The following is a 20,573-nucleotide window of genomic DNA, read 5'->3' as shown; positions in this document are numbered from 1 at the left end:
TTCTTATGCATATGCCCTCTCTGCTCATCAGCTGGACGCTTCCTTAGTGTAGGATTTTGAATAATTTGCATTCTTCAGAACAGTGAAGCTTTTGTTATGGCCCATTAGTGGAAACTTATGTCCGTGTGCAGGGGAGGCAGGATGCTATAGAAGCAAAGGACTCTTCTTCAGAAAAGAACATTTATAACTGTAAAATTAAAGTGGGAGCATAAATAGAATTGTTCACAGCCCAAGACTGAAGTTAAACTAGGACCTCATGGATTTCAGATAAGCCCCAGTGTCCGTTTTTCTTTGGGAAGTAAAGGGGAAGCCAACTGAGGGTGTCACAATACTGTGGGCTTGGCCCTACATTGAGGGCAATGTTTCATTTGTTATGTAGACAAGTGGGGTATACAGCGTGGGACTTTATAGATTAGTGGGGAATGAAGGAAGGTGTTAACTGATCTCCAATTGACTAAAAAATTCAATAAACTTACTTGGAATGATTAAAAAGAGAAGAATTTAGTAGTATGTATATCTAACCTTAAGATCTTTTTTCTTTTCATTGTAGACAATATTCGTGGCTATTTTGGGGAGACGATTGCTCTTTACTTTGGATTTTTGGAATATTTCACTTTTGCCTTAATTCCCATGGCCATCATTGGATTGCCTTACTACATGTTTGTGTGGGAAGACTATGACAAATATGTGATCTTCGCCTCATTCAACCTGATCTGGTCCACAGTCATTTTGGAGGTGTGGAAGCGTGGCTGTGCCAGCATGACCTACAGGTGGGGCACGCTGGTCATGAAGAGGCAGTTTGAAGAGCCCCGACCAGGATTTCATGGGGTCCTGGGTATCAACCCTGTCACTGGCAGGGAGGAACCTCTCTATCCCAGTTACAAGAGACAAATGCGCATTTACCTGGTCTCTCTGCCCTTTGTGTGCCTCTGTCTCTATTTCTCTCTGTATGTCATGATGATTTACTTCGACATGGAGGACTGGGTCTTAGGGCTGCATGAGAACAGTGAGTCTGAGTGGACCAGTATCTTGTTGTATGTGCCCAGCATCATCTATGCCATTGTGATTGAGATCATGAACCACCTCTATCGATATGCTGCCGAATTTCTAACTGCATGGGGTAAGACTTAAAGCATTGTATTCATGTCTTACTTGCCTGTGAGAAATATTGTTTAAATTGTGGGATTCACCTATCTGTTACCTTGCAAAGAAGATAGTGTTGTTTTGGGCCTAATATAGAGACATAAGCAAAGTTCACTGGTTCTGTGAATTCTGATCTTCTTCATACCATGCATACCATCATGTATTGAGTGCTAGCTATTATGTTCTAAGTGCCCTGTAAGCACTTTGTCTATAGTATCTCATTTCCATCGCCTAAGGGCGACATGAAATAGAACTTATTTTGCCATTTTACAGATAAATATTCAGAGGCTTACCAGGCTTCAGAACTCAGATCATGTTCCTCTTATGTCATGTCTCATGAATGATGGTGGTGGTTTTCGTTAGGTGCCGTTGAGTCGGTTCCATTTCATAGCGACCCTGTATAGTGTTTCCGAGGAGTGACTGTTGAATTTGAAGCGCTGACTTTGTGGTTCAAACCGACCTTATGGTTGAGAGCTTATCCTACAATACCACACCAGCAAATGGTTGTTGTTAAGTGCTGCTGAATTGGTTCTGACCCATAGCAGCCCTGTATAGGGTTTCCTAGGAGCAGCTGGTGAGCTTGAACCACCGACCTTGGTTTCAAACCAGCTTTGTAGTCCAGCGCATTAACCCACAGCGCCACACCAGGACTCCCAGTGAATGGTGAGCCAGGCTAATCCAGAACTTTCTGTATCCAGAACTTGTGCTCCAGATACTGTATCTTATGCTGAGAGTAGAGTAGATTGAAATTACCTTCTTGATACTGAGTGAACTATAGCTAGTGTTTTGTAACTGATTGTTTAGTGGGTGTGGACCACTGAGGACCACCATTACACTCTGTGAAGGTGACATGCATCAGTGGTCAAAAAGGAGCTTGGCAATAGTATTTTTTTTTAAAGCCATTCACTATTATTTATTCATTCAAACAAACAAGCAAATATACTGTATTAGTCTCTAGAAAATAGTCTAGGCTTTAACTTCATGGATCCTGAAGATGTTTTAAATTATTTTTACTAATTGTGGAATAACAGCTCTCTTTTATTGAGTGATTTCTTTCTGGAGATATTGGGCTAAGGTTTTATATTATTTCTAATCATTGCAACAACACTAGGAGAAGGATGATGTCAGCACTGTTTGTAGGTGAGGATGCTAAGTATTAGGAAGGCAAGTCCACTTGCCCAAGGTCAGACAGTGGCAGAGGAGCTGAGTTAGGATTCAAATCCACTTGTCCTCTGTTCAAGATCACACTTCTCTTGAGAATTTTCTTTATTGTCCTTGGCTTTGTTTTGAAATCTACATAGTGTCTCCTTTTCCTACATGAAGATAGAAATTTGAGTTTCCCTTGAAGTTAATCCGGGTAAGCCACATGTACAGAAAACGATTTATTCCCCTACTCATTAGAGATTACTCGTCAGTTTTTCCTCTGACATCTTATACAAGGTCTGTTTTGGGATGTGGTGTATGGGATCATTTGCCAACATCTCCCAGATTTTTTCTGTAGCAGTAATGTTTGAAAAATAAGTCAGAACACAATGTTAATTGCAGTGCAGTGAAAACATGTGCACTGAATTTACCCTCTTTCTTTCCTGTTTGATGTTCTTGATAGTAATACTTTCACCAAGGCTTTGGCCTCTCAGCATATTCTCTCATTACCTGATGACCATGTTTCCATGGTGTTTTAGTTCCTAAGAGAAATAACTCTCCTTTCTATAATTTTAGAGAACCACAGATTGGAATCTGCCTACCAGAATCATCTAATTTTGAAAGTTTTAGTGGTAAGTATAGTTTTTACATACCACTTTTTAAATATGACACTAGTACATACTATTTAGTACTTAGGAATGTAAAGATGAAGACTTGCATTTAGTTTAAGATTTCAGGTAGTCCGTATATTTTATGACAGTGAGCAAGAAATGATTAACAAATATGTTTGCATATGCATACATTGAAAATTTGCAAATGTACATGTAAGAATTGAATATATAAAAATTACTATTAGACTGTTTTGAATTTTTCACTATTTAACGATCCTTCTCATTACCAAAAATTTGTTTAGTAATGGGACATTAAAACTTAAAAAAAATTTTTTTTTCCAATTTCTGAAGCTACAAGGTCCCCAGAAGGCACACTGTAACCTGCCTGCTATTTGGTTAGAAACTGTCACTGCATGTTTCTGTCTACCGTTATTATAAATAATAATGCAACTGTGATGCAGCTGAAAGTGCCTCATTTATCAGAAAATTACCTTGGCCAATCAAGAAATGATTTATACATGAAATTGATTGAACACAATCTGTGTACCTTTCTTTTGAGTGAGGGCTCTAGATCTTTACTTAGAATCTTTTTTCTAGCATAAAATTTATTCTAAGAAGCTTATTCATAGGTTTTTCAGTCCCTAAAATATCAGAAACCACCCATTTAGAAGGGTGTTTAGGTTGTTAGAAGCAGGCCAACTTACAGAGACAAGAGCTGGTGAGGAATATATAACTTGTCATAAATATTTGTAGGTTATTGGAATTCAATGTTTTTAGAAATTGAGGCAATTAAGAAAAGGGGTAAATAGCAGCAGACATTAAAAAAGACTGAAGACCTCACTGTAGACCTATGAAACCTTTGATATTCGAAAGCTTAATGCTACATCAGGAAGAATGTTCTTTGCTTTGCTTTGTATAAAAAGGCAGGGGAACAGGTGATACATTAAAACCTTTGTTCCAAAAAAGATGGTAATGTAGAGTGTGTAGAGGTAAAAACACCCTCCATTTACTGTGAAGAGTTCAGTTATTTGTGAGACATTATTATTTTTCGACAATGCCAGCTGCAATGTCAGATGACAACCTTGTAAAACGACTCATAAGTTTAAGTCTGTTCTTCCTCCATTGTATTTTTGTACGTTTCTGCTTCTCCCTTTGGACTCCTGGTGTGGCGCTGTAGTATCAGCACTGACGCAGGTCAACCTCACCAGCTGCCTCTTGGAAACCCTGTATAGGGTCGCTATGAGCTGGAATTGACTCTGCGGCACATAACAAGAACATCTCCCTTTTTAATCTTATGGAAATGGCATGTCATAGCCTTCCCAGGCTTTCTGTTCTCCATTTCACAGTCTAATTTAGCACCCTCCCACTCCCATCCTGTGGCTATATTGATCATACTGCTCTCAAGGTCCCTATTTTCTCACTAATCAAGTGCTCACACATGTACACAGAGCAGTCTTTTGACTCAGAAAATGATGTTGCTAAGCAGAACGTAGCCAGTGTGGTGGTTGGAGACAGAAAAGAAGCCCATTTGTATAGAGGGTAGTGGCAGGTTCTTAGTTGGGGAACTGCTTGTAGAAGTGGTTGTTTAAGAAGCATTAATTTAATTTTGGAAGAAAGCATGAGCTGAGAAGCAACAAAGTTCAGGTAGGACACTGTCAGTAATTCAGTGTGAAGTAATTTGATCGAGGGAGGAAAACACAGGTGGTTGTACACACATGGTTGTACGGTTTTGAACCTCAGGGAACTGAGCGAATGCCGTATCAAAAATGAACAACTAAGAGAAGTGGATAATTTATATTTAAGAACTGGTATATATAGTTTCTTATGGCTGTCATAGCAAATTAGCACAGAAAACAAACAAAAATTTTTTTAAGATGGAAATGAATTCTCTCATTGTTCTGGAGTCTGGAAGTTCACTCCCTTTGGAGGCTGTAAGGGAAATTCCATTCTTTGCCTCTTCTGGATTCTGGTGGCTCTTGATACTCTTTGATTTGTGACCATATTACTCTGATTGCCACCACTTGTCTGCCAATTTGTACTGTGGTGGCTGTGTGTTGGTATGATGCTGGAAGCTGTGACACCAGTATTGTGAAAATACCAGCAGGGTCACCTGTGGTGGACAGGTTTCAGCAGATCTTCTAGACTAAGACAGACTAGGAAGAAGGAGAGGCAGACCACTTCTGGATGATTAGCCATTGAAAACCTTATGAATAGCCATAGAACATTGTCAGATATAGTGTCAGAAGATGAGCACCTCAGGTGGGAAGGCACTCTAAATATGACTGAGGAAGAGCTGCCTCCTCAAATCTGAGTTGACCGTAATGACATGAATGGAGCAAAGTTCTTGGGACATTTATTTGCAGATGGAGCACAACTCAAAACGAGAAGAAACAGCTGCAGACATTCATTAATAATTGAAACATGAAATGTATGAAGCATGAATCTAGGAAAAGTGGAAGTCATAAAATATGAAATGGAGCCCATAAAGATCAATATCCCAGGCATTATCTGAAATTGACAGGTATTGCCAATTCTGAATCAGACGTATGGTTACTGTGCTAGGAATAACAAATTGAAGAGGAATGATGTCACATTCATTGTCAAAAAGCATTTCAGGGTCTGTCTTAAAGTGCAATGCTGTCTGTGATAAGATAATATTCATATACCTACAAGGATGGCTGGAGTCCTGGTGTGGCACTGTGGGTTAATGAGCTGGACTGCAAAGCTGGTTTGGACCACAAGATTGGGAGTTCAAGCTCACTAGCTGCTCCTCAGAAACTGTATACAAAGTTGCTATGATTCGGAACTGACTCCACGTCACTTAACAACAACAACAATACCCACATAACTCACCAACCACTAAACCAGTGATGATGACATTGAATAATTCTACCAATTTCTTCAGTCTTTAATTGATCAGACATACAATCAAGATGCATTGGTAATTATTGGTGATTGGAATGCAAAGGTTGGAAACAAAGAGGAAGGATCAGTAGTTGGAAAATATGGCCTTGGTGATAGAAATGATGCTGAAGATCGCATGATAGAATTTTGCAAGACCAATGACATATTCATGGCAAATACCTTTCTTCAGCATCTTAAGAGATGATTATGGACCTCACCACATAGAATACACAGGAACTAAATTGACTACTTCTGTGGGAAGAGACCCTAGAGAAACTCCTTATCATCAACCAAAACAAGGCCAAGGCAGACTGCAAAACAGACCATCAATTGCGCATATGAAAGTTCAGGCTGAAACTGAAGAAAAAACAAGTCCAGAGAGCCACAATATGACCTTGAACATATCCCACCGGAATTTAGAGAGCATCTCAAGAACAGATCTATTATACTAGACAATGATGACCGAATACCAGAAGAATTGTGGGATGACATTAAAAATGTCATACATGCATAAAGCAATGAGTCACTAAAAATATAGGAAAGAAAGAAAAGACAAAGGTAGATATCAGAAGAGACTCTGAAACTATGGACCGTTTATCCTGGCAGAGTCTTTGCCAGTCCTACCTGACAATTTCCGTATTTCTTGATGGGATGGCCTTATCAGGCCTATAGAAGAAGGAGTACTTCCCTTGGCTGCTTATTAGTGGTGGTGGTGGTGTTAAGTGCTGTCAAGTCAGTTCTGACTCATAGTGACCCTGTATAGGATTTCTGAAGCTTTAAATTTTCACAGGGGCAGAAAGCCTCATCTTTCTCCTAAGGAGTGGCTGGTGGACTCAAACCAAGGACCTTGTGGTTCACAGTCCAGTGCTTACTGTATGGAGCCACCGCACACTCTTATTGTTGGTGGTGGTTGTTGTTGTTAAGTGTCACTGAGTCAGTGTGCCTCTTAGTGATCCCGTATAGGGTTTCTGAGGAGCGATTGGTGAGCCTGAACCACCAACTTCGCGGTTCAAACCAACCTTGCAGTCCAGCACCTTAACTCCTAGTGCCACACCAGGATTTATCCCCCTTGTTGGTTCTTTTAGGTTTCCCTGGTGGTGTTGGTGGGACGTAGGTTTGATCTGGAGCAGGAATGAGACTACCTGGGCTACCTGGGTTACTTGGCAGGGGTTAAGAAATGCTGCACCTTGTTCTCCTTCTGTTGGGTGGGGAAGACAGTGAAATACTCTGGAGCTGTATTATTGCTTCACTCTAGGGGTGCCATGCCACTTTGCTTTCCTCCTACCACCTTTTGGTCTCCTTGCCTGGTCTCTTATGCTGTTTTTAAAGCATATAGTTTGACTTAGTTGGGGGTACCTGGAAGAAATCCATCCACACTTTTTCAAGTCCCTCATTACATACTTAAATGTTATATTCATACTTGCAATAAAATACCACAAAGGAACATTAAGTACTCTTACCTTTTTTTGGCAGTTCAACTTTCTAAACTGTTTCGCCTCACTCTTCTACATTGCCTTTGTCCTGAAGGATATGAAGCTTTTGCGTCAGGTGAGTATGAATAACAGAAAAGTCAATTTCTAGATTTTAGAGATTTTTTTATACTTTGTGTACTTTTAGGGCAAATTTAAAGAGCCCTGCTAGCATAATGGGTTACATGTGTTGGTCTACTAACCACAAGGTCAACAGTTCAAATCCACTCAGCTGCTCTGCGGGAGAACGATGAGGCTTTATATTCTCATAAAGATATACAGCCTTAGAAACCCTATACAGGGTTGCTGTGAATCGGAACTGACTCGATGGCATGCAGCAGCAGCAAGACTAATTCTAAAACAACCAAACAAAACGCATTAGCAATTACACCGGGCATCTTAACTCAAATGAAAAGAAATGACTTGAAGCTAGTCAACTTGCAACATTAATCATATAGGGCAATAAAGTCAATTATATCATCCATTTTCAGGCTTAAAAAAGCAAGGCTGATAGTCACAATTTATTCATTAATTCAGCCATTTGTATGTGTGTTATTATGTGGAACCTTAAATACCATTCTAATAGCTAGCTTTCCCAGTATTTAGCTTTAATAATATTATAGTATGTTGGTTGTTGTTTTTTTTTAAGATTTGATGTTATTTATTGCATGATTGTATATATGCTTTGGTTTTATTAAGCTTTATTACAAAATATATATATATATAATTTTCTTTAGAGCTTGGCCACTCTCCTGATTACCTCGCAGATCATTAACCAAGTTGTAGAGTCTTTACTTCCTTATTGGCTTCAAAAAAAGCATGGTGTCCAAGTGAAGAGGAAGCTTCAGGCTTTAAAGGCAAATGTTGATGCTACATTATATGAGCAAGTCATGTTGGAAAAAGAAATGTCCACCTATTTGGTAAGTTTGAACATTGCTTAATTAAACATTTAGTAAAATTCAGTGACAATTGTGGCTAGAGAGTGCATTGTACACTTCTTATCTCAGCCTTGACTATTTTATTAGTGCTTTCCAGCTAGTTTTCTTATTGTGAGTCACCTTAAAATTAACAGTGCAATTGTGCGTTGAAATATGTCTATCTTGAATTTGAAATTATGCCTAACAACCTCATGTGTCAAGCTTGGTGAATTGTGTGGCTGCTTTGCTAGAGGGTAGTGAGAATATATTGCTCAAGAAATAAAGACTCAAGTGAGAGATGGGTCATGGAGGGTGGCAGCATTGTGTACTAGTCATGATTCAAACCCAGGTAGAATGAGTTACTCAAGCAATGAATTGGGACCATTACTGAAAAATGGACTGCCAATCCAAAGGTTCACTTTTAGTTTAAACAACTTGTTGTTTAGCGCTATTGAGTTGGTTCCGACTTATAACCACCCTGTATAGGCTAAAGTCTTTGCAGGAGCAAAAAACCTCATCTTTCTTCTGCAGAGCAGCTGGTGGACTTGAACTGCTAATCTTGTGATTCTCAGTCCAGTGCTTCTCCTCTAGAGCCACCACACTGCTGTTACATAACTTAATTGCTGTTGTAAATATAAAGCAGTTTCTGTAACACAGATAATTTCAGAATTATTTTTAGGAACTGCAAAACAGACCATTTAGAGGCTTGGCCACTTAACAATATTTGAAAAATCTAGCTCATAAAATCTGATATATTCACCACACTTTTATCGAGCTGTATGTTCACTATGTCTATATTTTTAGAGGCTGTTTTAGGGTCTTACTTGTTTCAGAGCATTGTTTCTTACATCCTTCTTTCTTGGTATGTTATTTTTCTTAAATGGAGTCCTGGTGTGGCGCTGCAGTATAATGCACTGGACCTCAAGGTCAGTTTGCACCATAAGGTTGGCAGTTCAAACTCACCAGCTGCAACTCAGAAACCTTATCCAGGGTCACTCTGAGTTGGACCTGAGCCTATGGCTCTTAACAACAGCAACAACAATTGTGGTAAAAAGTGTGTCTTCTCACACACTCCATGTGTGAGTTTAGGGGATTATCCTGATAGATCTACTCTAACATGCCAACTTCCCAGAGTTTTTGAATTCCTTCTTCTATAGAATGCCAAGGCAGGTCTGGTACTTGAACTGCACAATCCATGCATCAGTGAACCAAATAAATTGTTTTATCATCTACTAACTATAGTCATGAATCATCTGCAGATGAGCTCACTGACTTCTCAGAAGGTCAGGATAAGCACGATGATAACAGTGATGATCCCCCCATTCCTCCATCAGTTTGTCGTACTACGGTGGCTTGTGTGTTGCTGTGATTTGGGAAGCTTTGCCACAGGTATTTTAAATAGCAGCAGACACGTTTCAGCTGAGCTTTTGGATGAAGACTGACTAGGAAGAAGAACAAACAGACTACTTCTGAATAATTAGTCCCTGAAAACCTTAAATCTGCTGCACAATATACCTCTTTAAAGTGTTCAAAGGCAAAGATGTCAGTTTGAGGATTATGGTGCACCTGACCCAAGCCGTGGTATTTTCAATAACCTCATAGGCAAGCAAAAGTTGGACAGTGAATAAGGAAGACCATAAAGAATTGATGCATTTGAGCTATAGTTTGGAGAATATTAAAAGTACCATGGACTGCCAAAAGAACAAACAAATCTGTGTTGAAAGAAGTAAAACCAGAATGTTCCCTGGAAGCCAGGATAGTCAGACTTCATCTCATACATTGGACATATTGTCAGGCGGTATCAGTCACTACAGAAGGATATCATGTTTGGTAAGGTGGAGGGTCAGAGTTAAAAAGGAAGACCCCCTATGAGATGGATTAGCCAAGTGGCAGCACCAATGGATTCAGGAGGATGATGGCTAGATAAGCTCTCAAAATACATAGATTTGCTGGGAATCATATCACCAAACTTCCAGAATCTAGGGCCATCTTCAGGCTTCTTACTAGACTAATGTCCAGTGTTCCTGAGCTCAGTAAACTTGCAAGCAGTGTGAGCTGTGTGACAATCCAGCACTGATTTGACTGGGATGGTGCAGAATGATCACCTGCACAGTGAAGCTAGCAGCTTCCATTGTTGTTAAGTGCTGTTGAGTTGGTTACGACTCATAGTGATCGCATGTAGCATTTCTGAAGAGCAGCTGTTGGGTTTGAACTGCCGACCTTGTGGTTTGCAATCCAGTACTTATCCTACAACGCCATACCAGGAGTCTAGTAGCTTTCACTGTTGTTGTTAGTTGCCATATACATTTCCACAGCAAACATCTTGAAAGACGTTCTGGACATTGAAGCCTACATTGCCCCCAGCAGAGTTTCACTCAAAACCTCATGGTGCATTTCAACAGACTTTACTTCAGTTGACTGGAGCACAAGTGTCCACCATGCTTGGTTTGAGAACATCAATCTCCACTTTGCCCATAGGGACAGTGCCAGTGCCAACAATTTTGTAGACATCTTGAGGAGGCAGACTCAGGGGCTTGTTAGTTGGATGAGTTAGTGGCAGGATGCAATTCATAACTTCAAACAGTGTGGTTCCATTGGTGTTGCCATACTTATAGGTGACCTTCCATCCCTTGAACCCAGGAATGTTAGCACTTAGCTGCAGCATATTGTCAGCATTCCAACCAGAAATTGACACAAATGCTACTGTGTCATGGTTGTAGTGAGTTTTCTTAATGTAGGTGTTAACTTCCTTAATAACTTCCTCATATCGCTTTTGGCTGTAGTGTGTCTTAATGGAATCTATTTTGTTTTAACGCCAACATTACAACATTTTACACCCAGTCTGTAAACTAGAAGGGCATACTCATCGATCTGCACATTCTTGGAGACACCAGCTTCAAATTTACCAACCCCAGTAGTGACAATCAGGACAGCACAGTCTGTGGTATTCCTGTAATCATGTTTTTGATAAAGTCTCTATGTCCTGGGGCTTCAACAACAGCACATAGTTCGTGCTAGTCTCAAATTTCCACAGGAAGATGTTAGTGCTCACATTCAATTTTCGGTTTATCACAGACTAGGTATACCCCATCTCAGTAGCTTTCTTCTCAAGCTTTATGTCAATCCTATATATGTAGATCAGCTGATCAGTAGTGGTAGGCTTGTCCAAACACAGTGATGTTGACCAGGTCTTTTCCTTTCCCATTTTGCTTACATTTTCCAGTGGTTTTCATTAACACCTGTATTTTTGCAAAAAAACCCGTTTTTTTTTTGCAAAAGGAAAGAGAAAAAGGTGTCTGGGTTTCTTGTAGTAGTGTTTTGTAATTTCTTCTGTATAAGTCTTTTTTGTTTCTGTGGTTAGCTTTATTTCTAAGTATTTCATCTTTTGGGTGGCACTGTAAATGGAAATGTTTTTGTAATTTCTTTCTTTTTAGAGCTCTCTTTATTAGAGTAAAGGAATCCAACTTATTTTTTTGTTTGTTGTTCTTGTACCCTGCCTCTTTGCTGAATCTTTCACTGATTTACAATAATTATTTTGCTGAGTCTTTGTCTGGTTCTTGTTTGCAGGGAGATGGCTTTCAGTTTCTGTCCATTGAGAGTAATGGTGGCTATTGGTTTTGTATATATGCCTTTCATTATGTTGAGGAATTTCCCTTCTATTCTTCTTTTGCTGAGTGTTTTTATCAGGAATTGGTGTTGTATTTTGTTAAATGTCTTTTATGCATTGATTGATATCCTATCTTTTTCCTTTGTTTTATTATGTGGTGAATTGCATTGGTAGCTTTTATAATATTGAACCATTCCTACATGATGATGATGATGATGATGCTGTTGTTAAGCAACATGGAGTTGGTTCTGACTTATGTAGGGTTTCCAAGGAGTAGCTGGTGGGTTTAAACTGCCAACTTTGTGATTAGCAGTCCAGTGCTTATCCTACAGTACCACACCAGGACTCCTCATACTTGATATGAATTCTACTTGTTCGTGGTGTTTTGTTTTTTTTATTGATATTTTGTTGGATTTTATTGTCTAAGATTTTTTTTTTTTTTTTTGGAGATGTAGGATTATCTATTTTAGAGATTGCTCATTCAAAAAGCTAGGCAAACAATATACATAAGTGATCTGGCTTGGTGTAATCAAGGTGAATCAGGGAATAATGCCTTATATATTTTTTTAAAGTTTTTATTGTGAATTGAGTTATAGTTTACATGGGAAAGCATCAGCTTTACACTCATCCTATCTCATTTCATTGCAATGACTATAATCCTCTCCGTATATCATCATTCAACAGCATTTGCTTCTATTCCCTCTGATTTTTTTTGGATGTACACCAAAGTACTCAGGAATATATAATCATTCAAACAACCAAAGGGATACCCTGAAAGCCAGCCCCCCGGCTGCCAGAACTCAGCCCCTCTCCTTCCTTAAGTCTAGAGTGTCTGGCCGCTCCATCTCTCCACATGATTGTCTCTGATTGGCTAGGCTTTTGTTGCAAGTTTTCGCGTCTATGTTTATGAGGAATAGTGTTCTATAATTTTCTTTTTTAATGATGTCTTTTCCTGGTTTTAGTATCAGGGTTATGGTTGCTTCATAAAGTGAATTTGGGAGCTGTACATCCTTTTTTAAGGAGCTCTGGTAGCATAGTAGTTATGAATCGGGCTGTGAACCTTAAGGTCAGCAGTTTGAATCTATCAGCTGCTCCGTGGGAGAAAGATGAGACTTTCTGCTCCCGTCAAAATTTACAGCCTTGGAAATCCTGTACAGGGTTGCTATGGGTTGGAATCTACTCAGCGGCACTTAACAACAACAGCAACATCCTTTTCTGTATTCTGGAATACTTTGAGTGGAATTGGTTTAAACTTTACTTTGCATGTTTGGGAGTATTCGCCCAGTAAAGCTATCTGGATGATAGCTTTTTTAGGTGGGAGTTTTTAATGAGTTGATAATTTTTTCTTTTGTCATAGGTCTGTTTAAATGTTATGCTTAGATCTTTATTACTTAAGGTGGGTTGTGTGTTTCTTCTAGATTTTCATATTTGTTGGGGTACCAATCTTTTTAGTATTGTGTTATTGTGTTATTTCTGTTGGCCCTATTGTGATGTCACTCATTTCTTTGTGTTATTTGCATCTTCTCCTTTTCTTTCTTTTTTCTTTTTTTGCCAGTGGTTTGTTGATTTTATTAATCTTTTCAAAGAACCAACGTCTTGTCTTGTTGATTCTTTTTTTTTCTGTTTCATCTGTTTCTGCTCTAACCTTTATTTATTTTTTTTTTTGTTCTGATGCCTGAAGCCTTACTTTCCTCTCTTTTTCTAATTGTTGAAAAATTTGGGTTAAGGTGTAGATTTTAGTTCTTTCTTCTTTTTGAATATGTACATTTATTATTATAAAATGTTCTCTGAGTATTACTTTTGCTATGTCCCAAAAGTTTTGGTATGTTGCATTTTCAGTCTCATTCAATTCCAGGCTTTAAATTTTTTTATTTTTCATTTCTTCTCCTACCCAGTGGCTTTTAAGCAAGATTGAAGTTTATTTCAGCTGTGAATAATGGTAGTTTTTTTCTTCCTTCAGTTTTTGTACTTTTATCTGTTGGGCTTCTCAGTGTGTTCAGTACAGTTTAGATGGACTATCGCAAAAGGAATCTTTGTTTTCTTCCTGATTTTTGTCTTTTCGCTGTTGGGTGTTATGCTGATTCTAGGTTTCTGGCAGATGACCTTTTATCAGTTGAAACATGTTCTTTTCCTTTTTTGCTAAGAGTTTTTATCATGAAGGAATGCTAATTTTGTGCATTTGTGTGTGTGTGTGTGTGCTTCTGTTGATACTGTTTATTTCCTGTTATTTTGTGTTTCTTTTACATTAATAAATTTCCAAATGAAACACTATGCTTGCATTTTAATGATTAGTTCCACCTGTCAACATTTTTTCAGTCTATGCTGCGTGGGCTAATATCTTGTTTAGGATTTCTGTACTATTAGCTAATAATTTTTTTTTCATTCTTATCGCTGGTAGTAGTGTTCTGTTGTTACTTATCATAGAATCTCTATTTGCGACATTTCGCAGATTCGCTATATGATAATGAAAGCAGTTTTGTTGGAAGAGCAACCCGGCTTGTGCTTTGTGCTGACTTCTGTCATATGCTTTCTTTCTGTGTTGTTCTAAATCTTTACTGAATAAAGGGAACTCCGAACCATGGGTGATGTGAGGAACCCCTGAAACAGCTCACCAGAACCTGAAATTTTGTTTTCATATACATAATAATTTATTGTTGTTGTTGTTAAGTGCCATCGAGTGGGTTCCGACCCATAGCGACCCTGTATAGGGTTTCTGAGGCTGTAAATCTTTACGGGAGCAGAAAGCCTCATCTTTCTCCCGTGGAGCGGCTGGTAATTTCAAACTGCTGACCTTAGATTCTCAGCCTGATTCGTAACCACTACGCAACAGAGCTCCTTACATAATAAATTAGAAATATAAAATTAATCATGATTTCCATAGGAATACTATAGTATTCTTAATAATTGCTTTGCTCTAGAAGTTTGTACAGAGATTTTTAGATTTGTCTTAGTTGTCCTTTGCTGACTTTCAGTTAATATATTTAATACATGATATGGTGTTATATAATATATAATAATAGAGTATATAGTGTGTTTTGCGTAATATATTTTTATATTACATGTGTGATTGCTTACTTTCGTTAACTTTACAATTTCTCCCTGTTTGCTCTTCTGTTGTGCCCCTCAATTTACTGAACTGGCCCATTGCTTCAAAAGTACTCAAAAGTGTAAAGGTACTAATAAAACGTGAGCATATAAATGCTATTACCAGAATAAACTTGTGAGATGAAACACAGAAAGTGGAGTACACTGCCGTGTAGGAAAGGAGCTCCTAAATACTACCAACGGATAATCCAGATGAGGCGTTACAGCGGTGTGGTGGGATATCTAACCTCTGCTTTCACAAGGGGGAAGGCAAACCACTATCAGCAGCCCAAGGCTGATTCTTTTTTTTTTTTTTTTTAATTGTTTTATTGTGAATTATATGATATTTTACATGGGAGAACATTAGTTTTACATTCATCCTATCGTATATCGTTGCATTGCCAGGGTTGCAATCCCCTCCATGCATCATCAACCAACCAAAGGGTATACCCTGCAAGCCTGCCCCCTACACTCCACACCCCCCCGGTCTTCAGCACACATTCTCCCTCTCTGGATCTAAAGTCCCCAGCTGCTTCATCGTTCCACGTCATCGTCTCTGCCTCCATCTCAGGCATCGCTGCTTCTCTGGGTAGGGTCCCGCTCTAGGCTCTTCTCCGTTGATGGCCCTAGGGACGTCCACCCCTAGACTGGAAAGTTAATCACTCCCTTCCTTGCTATAAAACATCTACCTTTACATTTCCAACCCTCACAATCAGTCCTGATAACAATTATTCACTATTGTATCTCAAGAGACCCATCTGCATTTCATTTCATTAGCTCCGCCTAGACAGATTGGATAGTACTCACTGGAGATTCTGCTTTCCTCCAGGCCCCCTTGGCTCTAGCTTCCCTCTTGAAAGCTTGTAAACCAGTTGATTCTCTCTTTTTTTAAAATTTGTTTTATTTATTTTATAAGTTTTTATTGTGAATTGAGTGATAGTTTACATGGGAGAGCATCAGCTTTACATTCATTCTATCATATTTCTTTTCATTGCAATGATTTCAGTCCCCTCCATGCATCATCATTCAACAACATTTGCTTCCAATCCTTCTGTTTTGTTTTTTTGTATGTACACCGAAGCATTCAGAAATATATAACCATTCAAACATCCAAAGATATCCCCTGCATGCCAGCCACCAGACACAGCCCCTCTCCCTCCTTGAGTCTAACAAGGCTGATTCTTATGAGGCAGAGGTTATACATACCTCCTCCCTCCCGCCTTTTTACTAATTCTGATACAAACTGTCCCTGCCACAGCACTTTCTATTTCTCTTTTGGGTTCAATAATTTGTTGCATTGGTCACACAGAACTCATAAACAATACTCATGATTTGGGGTTTACTAGGGAAGTTGTTGTTGTCAGGTGCCATCGAGTCAGAACCAACTCATAGCGACCCCATGCACAGCAGAACGAAACAATGTCCAACCCTGGGCCAACCCACGACCGCTGCCACATTTGATGCCATCAGTGATGCCACCTGGCTGATCCATCTCGTTGGGGGTCTTCCTCTTTTTCTTTGACCCTCCATCTTACCGAGCATGACATCCTTCTCCAGTGACTGTTACTTCTTGACAATATGTCCAAAGTATGAGAGATGAAGTTTAGCCATCCTGGCCTCCAAGGAGCACTCTGGCTGCACTTCCTCCAGAATAGATCTGTTGGTTCTTTTGGCAGTCCATGGCACTTTTAGTTTTCTCCTCTAACACCCCAACTAGGGAAGTAACTGGTTATAGCTCAGCATCAAAGAATGACTCAGGATATGATTCCTTGATCAGGACAGCTTCTTGGCCTCTCCTTGGCCCTTGGCATCTTAGCCCATGGCCCTTTGGGCCTCTTTGCTGGCCCAGCCTCTGCTCTGCTCTTTCAAGTGCTACAGAGTTCTTAGCTCTGCCAATAAGTGCCTGGGGGCATTCCACTCTATCACGAAGCCTCCTGACCAAAGAGCTCCACTCTCTCATTCTATGGGGTGACACACCCATTGTAATTATGTTGCTCCATGGGCCTGGAAGGCCACTGCAACATCTCATTTTGAGCTTCGTTCCGCTGCCACTGTTTCTCTGGCACCGCTTTTGACATCTTGTACTGTCTCTGATATTACAGCTCTGTCTGTGTTTTCTGGATGTAAGAGGTTCTCAGTGCAGGAACTCTGGGTCCAAAGGCTGTACTCCTGTCACTTCTTGCTGTAGTAACTCTAGGATAGCTCAGTTTAAGCCTGGTGGTATGACAAACCTGACCAAACACCTGGTTTGGGTTCCATACACCTTCTTTGCTTGTTCCCACTCCCACAAGGGTGCCATTCACCTTATTTGCATTATTTGCAAGCTTTCCAATCCCCTTAGTGGGCTACAAGCACCTTGTTTGCATAGCCCCACCTATGCATTTGGTGGGAGTTAAAAGACCATAGTGAGAAAGGCCATACATATATAAACAATCCATCACACATGTAGGCATTTGCTTGACTTCCAGACGCTGTCCCAGTTGCACATCTGAAAGTAATTGTCTACATATCTCTGCATAGGCTTGATATTTTATTTTAGGAGCTAAAACAGCTCAATTTTGAGTACTGAGCATAAGATTCCAAGATTTCTTAAAATTGAGTTTTAGTAAAAACAGTTCACTTGCTAACAATTTTACTCTTTCCCAACTCTTAATTTCTTCATTCTTTAGAGAAATGTATTGAGGCTTTTATTACTGGGCATAATTTTAAAGCTACACCCAGATGCTGCAACACAGCATAAGGAAATACTTTCTAGATCCAAAGGCAACTAAAGAACAGTTTGGAAACTGTTCACCACTGAGTATTCGGCTCCCAACCTGTCTGGGGTATGTGCTTGGGATTGCTTCCTGGTGAGCCACGGAGACTCATTCCGTGGTTTGAGCCACAATCCAAAGCATCTGACAGAAGCACCTGCTGCCATTCCTATTACACTGCAGCTGTGTTTGGGGGACATTAATTTAAAAATTCAATAATACTGATTTTATTATAAGAATATTACGAGTTTTTCGTAAACTGAAATTGTTATACGTGCACTAGATGATCTTGAAGAGGCCTGGGGTACCATATCTTGGAGAGACAGCAGTGTATGGATTTCCCGAATAACAGCAAGGTGTATGCGTAGCATGTTAGTGTTTTCCTTCAAAATTGAGTGACAAGACTGAGTCCCTGATGCCCAGTCACCTGCTTAAGTGAAGGCTTCTTTGTCCATTTATTAAAGTTCAATAATGTGACATTGTAGGATAAGCACTGGACTGCTAAACACTGCTAAAAGGTAGGCAGTTCAAACTCACCTGCCACTCCTCGGAAACCCTATATGGGGTTGTTATGAGTGAGAACTGACTCAACGGCACTTAACAACAACAACAACAACAACAACAACAACAACAACAACAACATACTCTTTACATCTCTTCCCCCTCAAACTAAGGGTTTATATGGGTCTCTACCTGTTATTTCCTGTGGAGTAGGCATTTCTAACACAAAAAGATTAGGAAAGTCTTTCAAGGAGTCCAGGTGTTGGCAATGATTAAGCTGCTCACCGAAGGGTCAGTGGTTCAGACCTACCAGTTGCTCCATTAGAGAAAAGACACGGCAGTCTTCCGTAAAGCTTTCTGCTGAGGACACCCTAGAGGAAACTTCTTCTTAGTCCTGTAGCGTCACTGTAGGCCATAAAGCAGATTATACCACCAGCAGTGCAACACAGCACCAACAAGGGAACACAACACCAACATGCTCCCATGGTTTCCCCATTTTCTGTTGTCCTTTCTTCTTTGACCTACGTACCTGCTACTTGTGCTAGGGTGACAATGAGGAGGCTTCTTTTTACCAGCGGGTTTTTTTTCTCTTTTATTTTTATTGATAGATAATGCTTATAAAATTTACCATTTTAAGGTGTACAGTTCAGTCGTGTTTTCTGTGTTCACAAGGTTCCACTACCAACCATCACCACTAACTCTAGATCGTTTTCATCATTTCAAAAACAAACCCTACAAAAACTCAGTCACTATTTCTCCTCTCCCATTCCTAGTAACCACTAGTCTGTTTTCTGTTTCTGTGAGTTTACCTGTTCTGGGCATTTCAGATAAAAAGAATCATGCAATATGTGACCTTTGAGTTTGGCTTATTCGCTAAGCAACGTTTCCAAGGCTCATCAGTGTTTGGCATCATTTCTTTTTGTGACTGAGCAATTAATACTCCATTATGGAGCTCTGGTAGTGTAGTGGTTGCGAGTCTGGCTGCTAACCTCAAGGTCAACAGTTTGAAACTACCAGCCATTCCGCGGGAGAAAGATGAGGCTTTCTGCTCCCATAAAGATTCACAGCCTTGGAAACCCTGTACAGGGTCGCTATGAGTCGGAACCAACTCCACGGCACACAACCAGTACCAGTATTCCATTATACGGATGTGCTACATTTTATTTGTTCTTTTATCACCGGATGGGCTTCTGGATTCTTTCTGCCTTTTTTTTTTAATGCTTTATTGTGAGTTATGTGATAGTTTACATGGGAGGACATTAGCTTTACATTGATCCCATCATATATCGTTTCCTTGCCATGGTTACAATGCCCTTCATGCATTATCCACCAACCACGTGGTATACCCCACAAGCCTGCTCCCCCCCCCCCCCGGTTGTCAGCACATAGACCCTCTCCCTCTCCGGGTCCAAACCCCCCAGCTGCTCCATCTCTCCACGTCATCGTCTCTGCCTCCATTTCTGGCATCATTGCTTCTCTGGGTAGGGTTCCGTTCTCTGATCTTCTCCCTTGATGGTCCCAGAGACCTCCGCCCCTAGGCTGCAAAGTTAATCCCTCCCCTCCCTTTGCTACAAATCATCTACCTTTACATTTCCAGCCCTTACAATCAGTCCTGATAACAATTATTCACCATTGTATCGCAAGAGACCTATCTGTATCTCCTTTCCTCGGCCCCGCCTAGAGAAATTGGATGCTACTCAGTGGAGACTCTACCTTCCTCTACACCCTCTGGATCTAGGTTCCTTCTTGAAAGCTTGTAAGCCAGTTGTCACTTCTTGCTCCTGTAACCCCCCATTCTGGGTAGCCAGTGTCCAAGTTGCCCATCCCTATCCTCTCTGTGTGTGGAAGGGGTGGGAATGATCCTTGCTATGAAGATTTGTTCCCTCTTTTGAACTACTGCTTCCATAGTTGTAGGCCAAGTTCATCAAATTGTGTCAGATTATTATTTTTTTTTCCTCTTCTGTTTGAGTTCTGATCATCCAGCCAGATCAAGTGGGTATTATCTGCAAGTGTGGGTGCACTTATGCATGTGCCCTCTCTTCTTATCAGCTAGACGCTTCACCCTCCATTCTAGTCCTCTGTGGCTATGTCACTGACTCTGGGCCCAAGAGTCCCCAGGTCTTGCCACAATGCTGGGTAGCCAGGTTTCCATCCGGGTTCACAGGAGTCTGTTGAACCTTGTAGGGCTTAGCTCGCTGCTTCATTGCTGCTTTTCCTCACTTCCCCTTATCAGTGACAAACACTGTCATCAATCAGAGTGTGTGTTCCCATTAGGTCTTAGTCATAGAAGGAGGTTTGCCTTGAGGGGACCTGACCACTTGCCTTGATGTCTCCTGGGCAAGCAACTTGCTTGTTGTTGTAGTAATCATTCGATCTGCCTGTATTGTTTCGGATTTTTTCTGTCAGTCCTTCTTTCAAGAAGTATCTTTGTTCTTCTGGCC

The 20,573-nt window shown here is 40.2% G+C and overlaps 1 protein-coding gene across 1 annotated transcript in view; it reads left to right on the top strand.

Moving 5' to 3' along the window:
* Positions 1–20,573, top strand: part of ANO10 (anoctamin 10) — a 272,952-nt gene that overhangs the window by 36,809 nt on the left and 215,570 nt on the right. Inside the window, exons 5-8 of the mRNA XM_006868831.1 lie at positions 551–1,120; positions 2,863–2,918; positions 7,275–7,349; positions 8,008–8,190. Of these exons, the coding sequence (XP_006868893.1) occupies positions 551–1,120; positions 2,863–2,918; positions 7,275–7,349; positions 8,008–8,190 (884 nt within the window). The remainder of the gene's footprint in view (positions 1–550; positions 1,121–2,862; positions 2,919–7,274; positions 7,350–8,007; positions 8,191–20,573) is intronic.

Source organism: Chrysochloris asiatica, unplaced genomic scaffold (assembly GCF_000296735.1).
Source record: "Chrysochloris asiatica unplaced genomic scaffold, ChrAsi1.0 scaffold00124, whole genome shotgun sequence".
NCBI classification, from domain to species: Eukaryota; Metazoa; Chordata; class Mammalia; order Afrosoricida; family Chrysochloridae; genus Chrysochloris; species Chrysochloris asiatica.
Note: the sequence above shows the minus strand (reverse complement) of the source record. Positions and strands in the feature narration are given on the sequence as shown.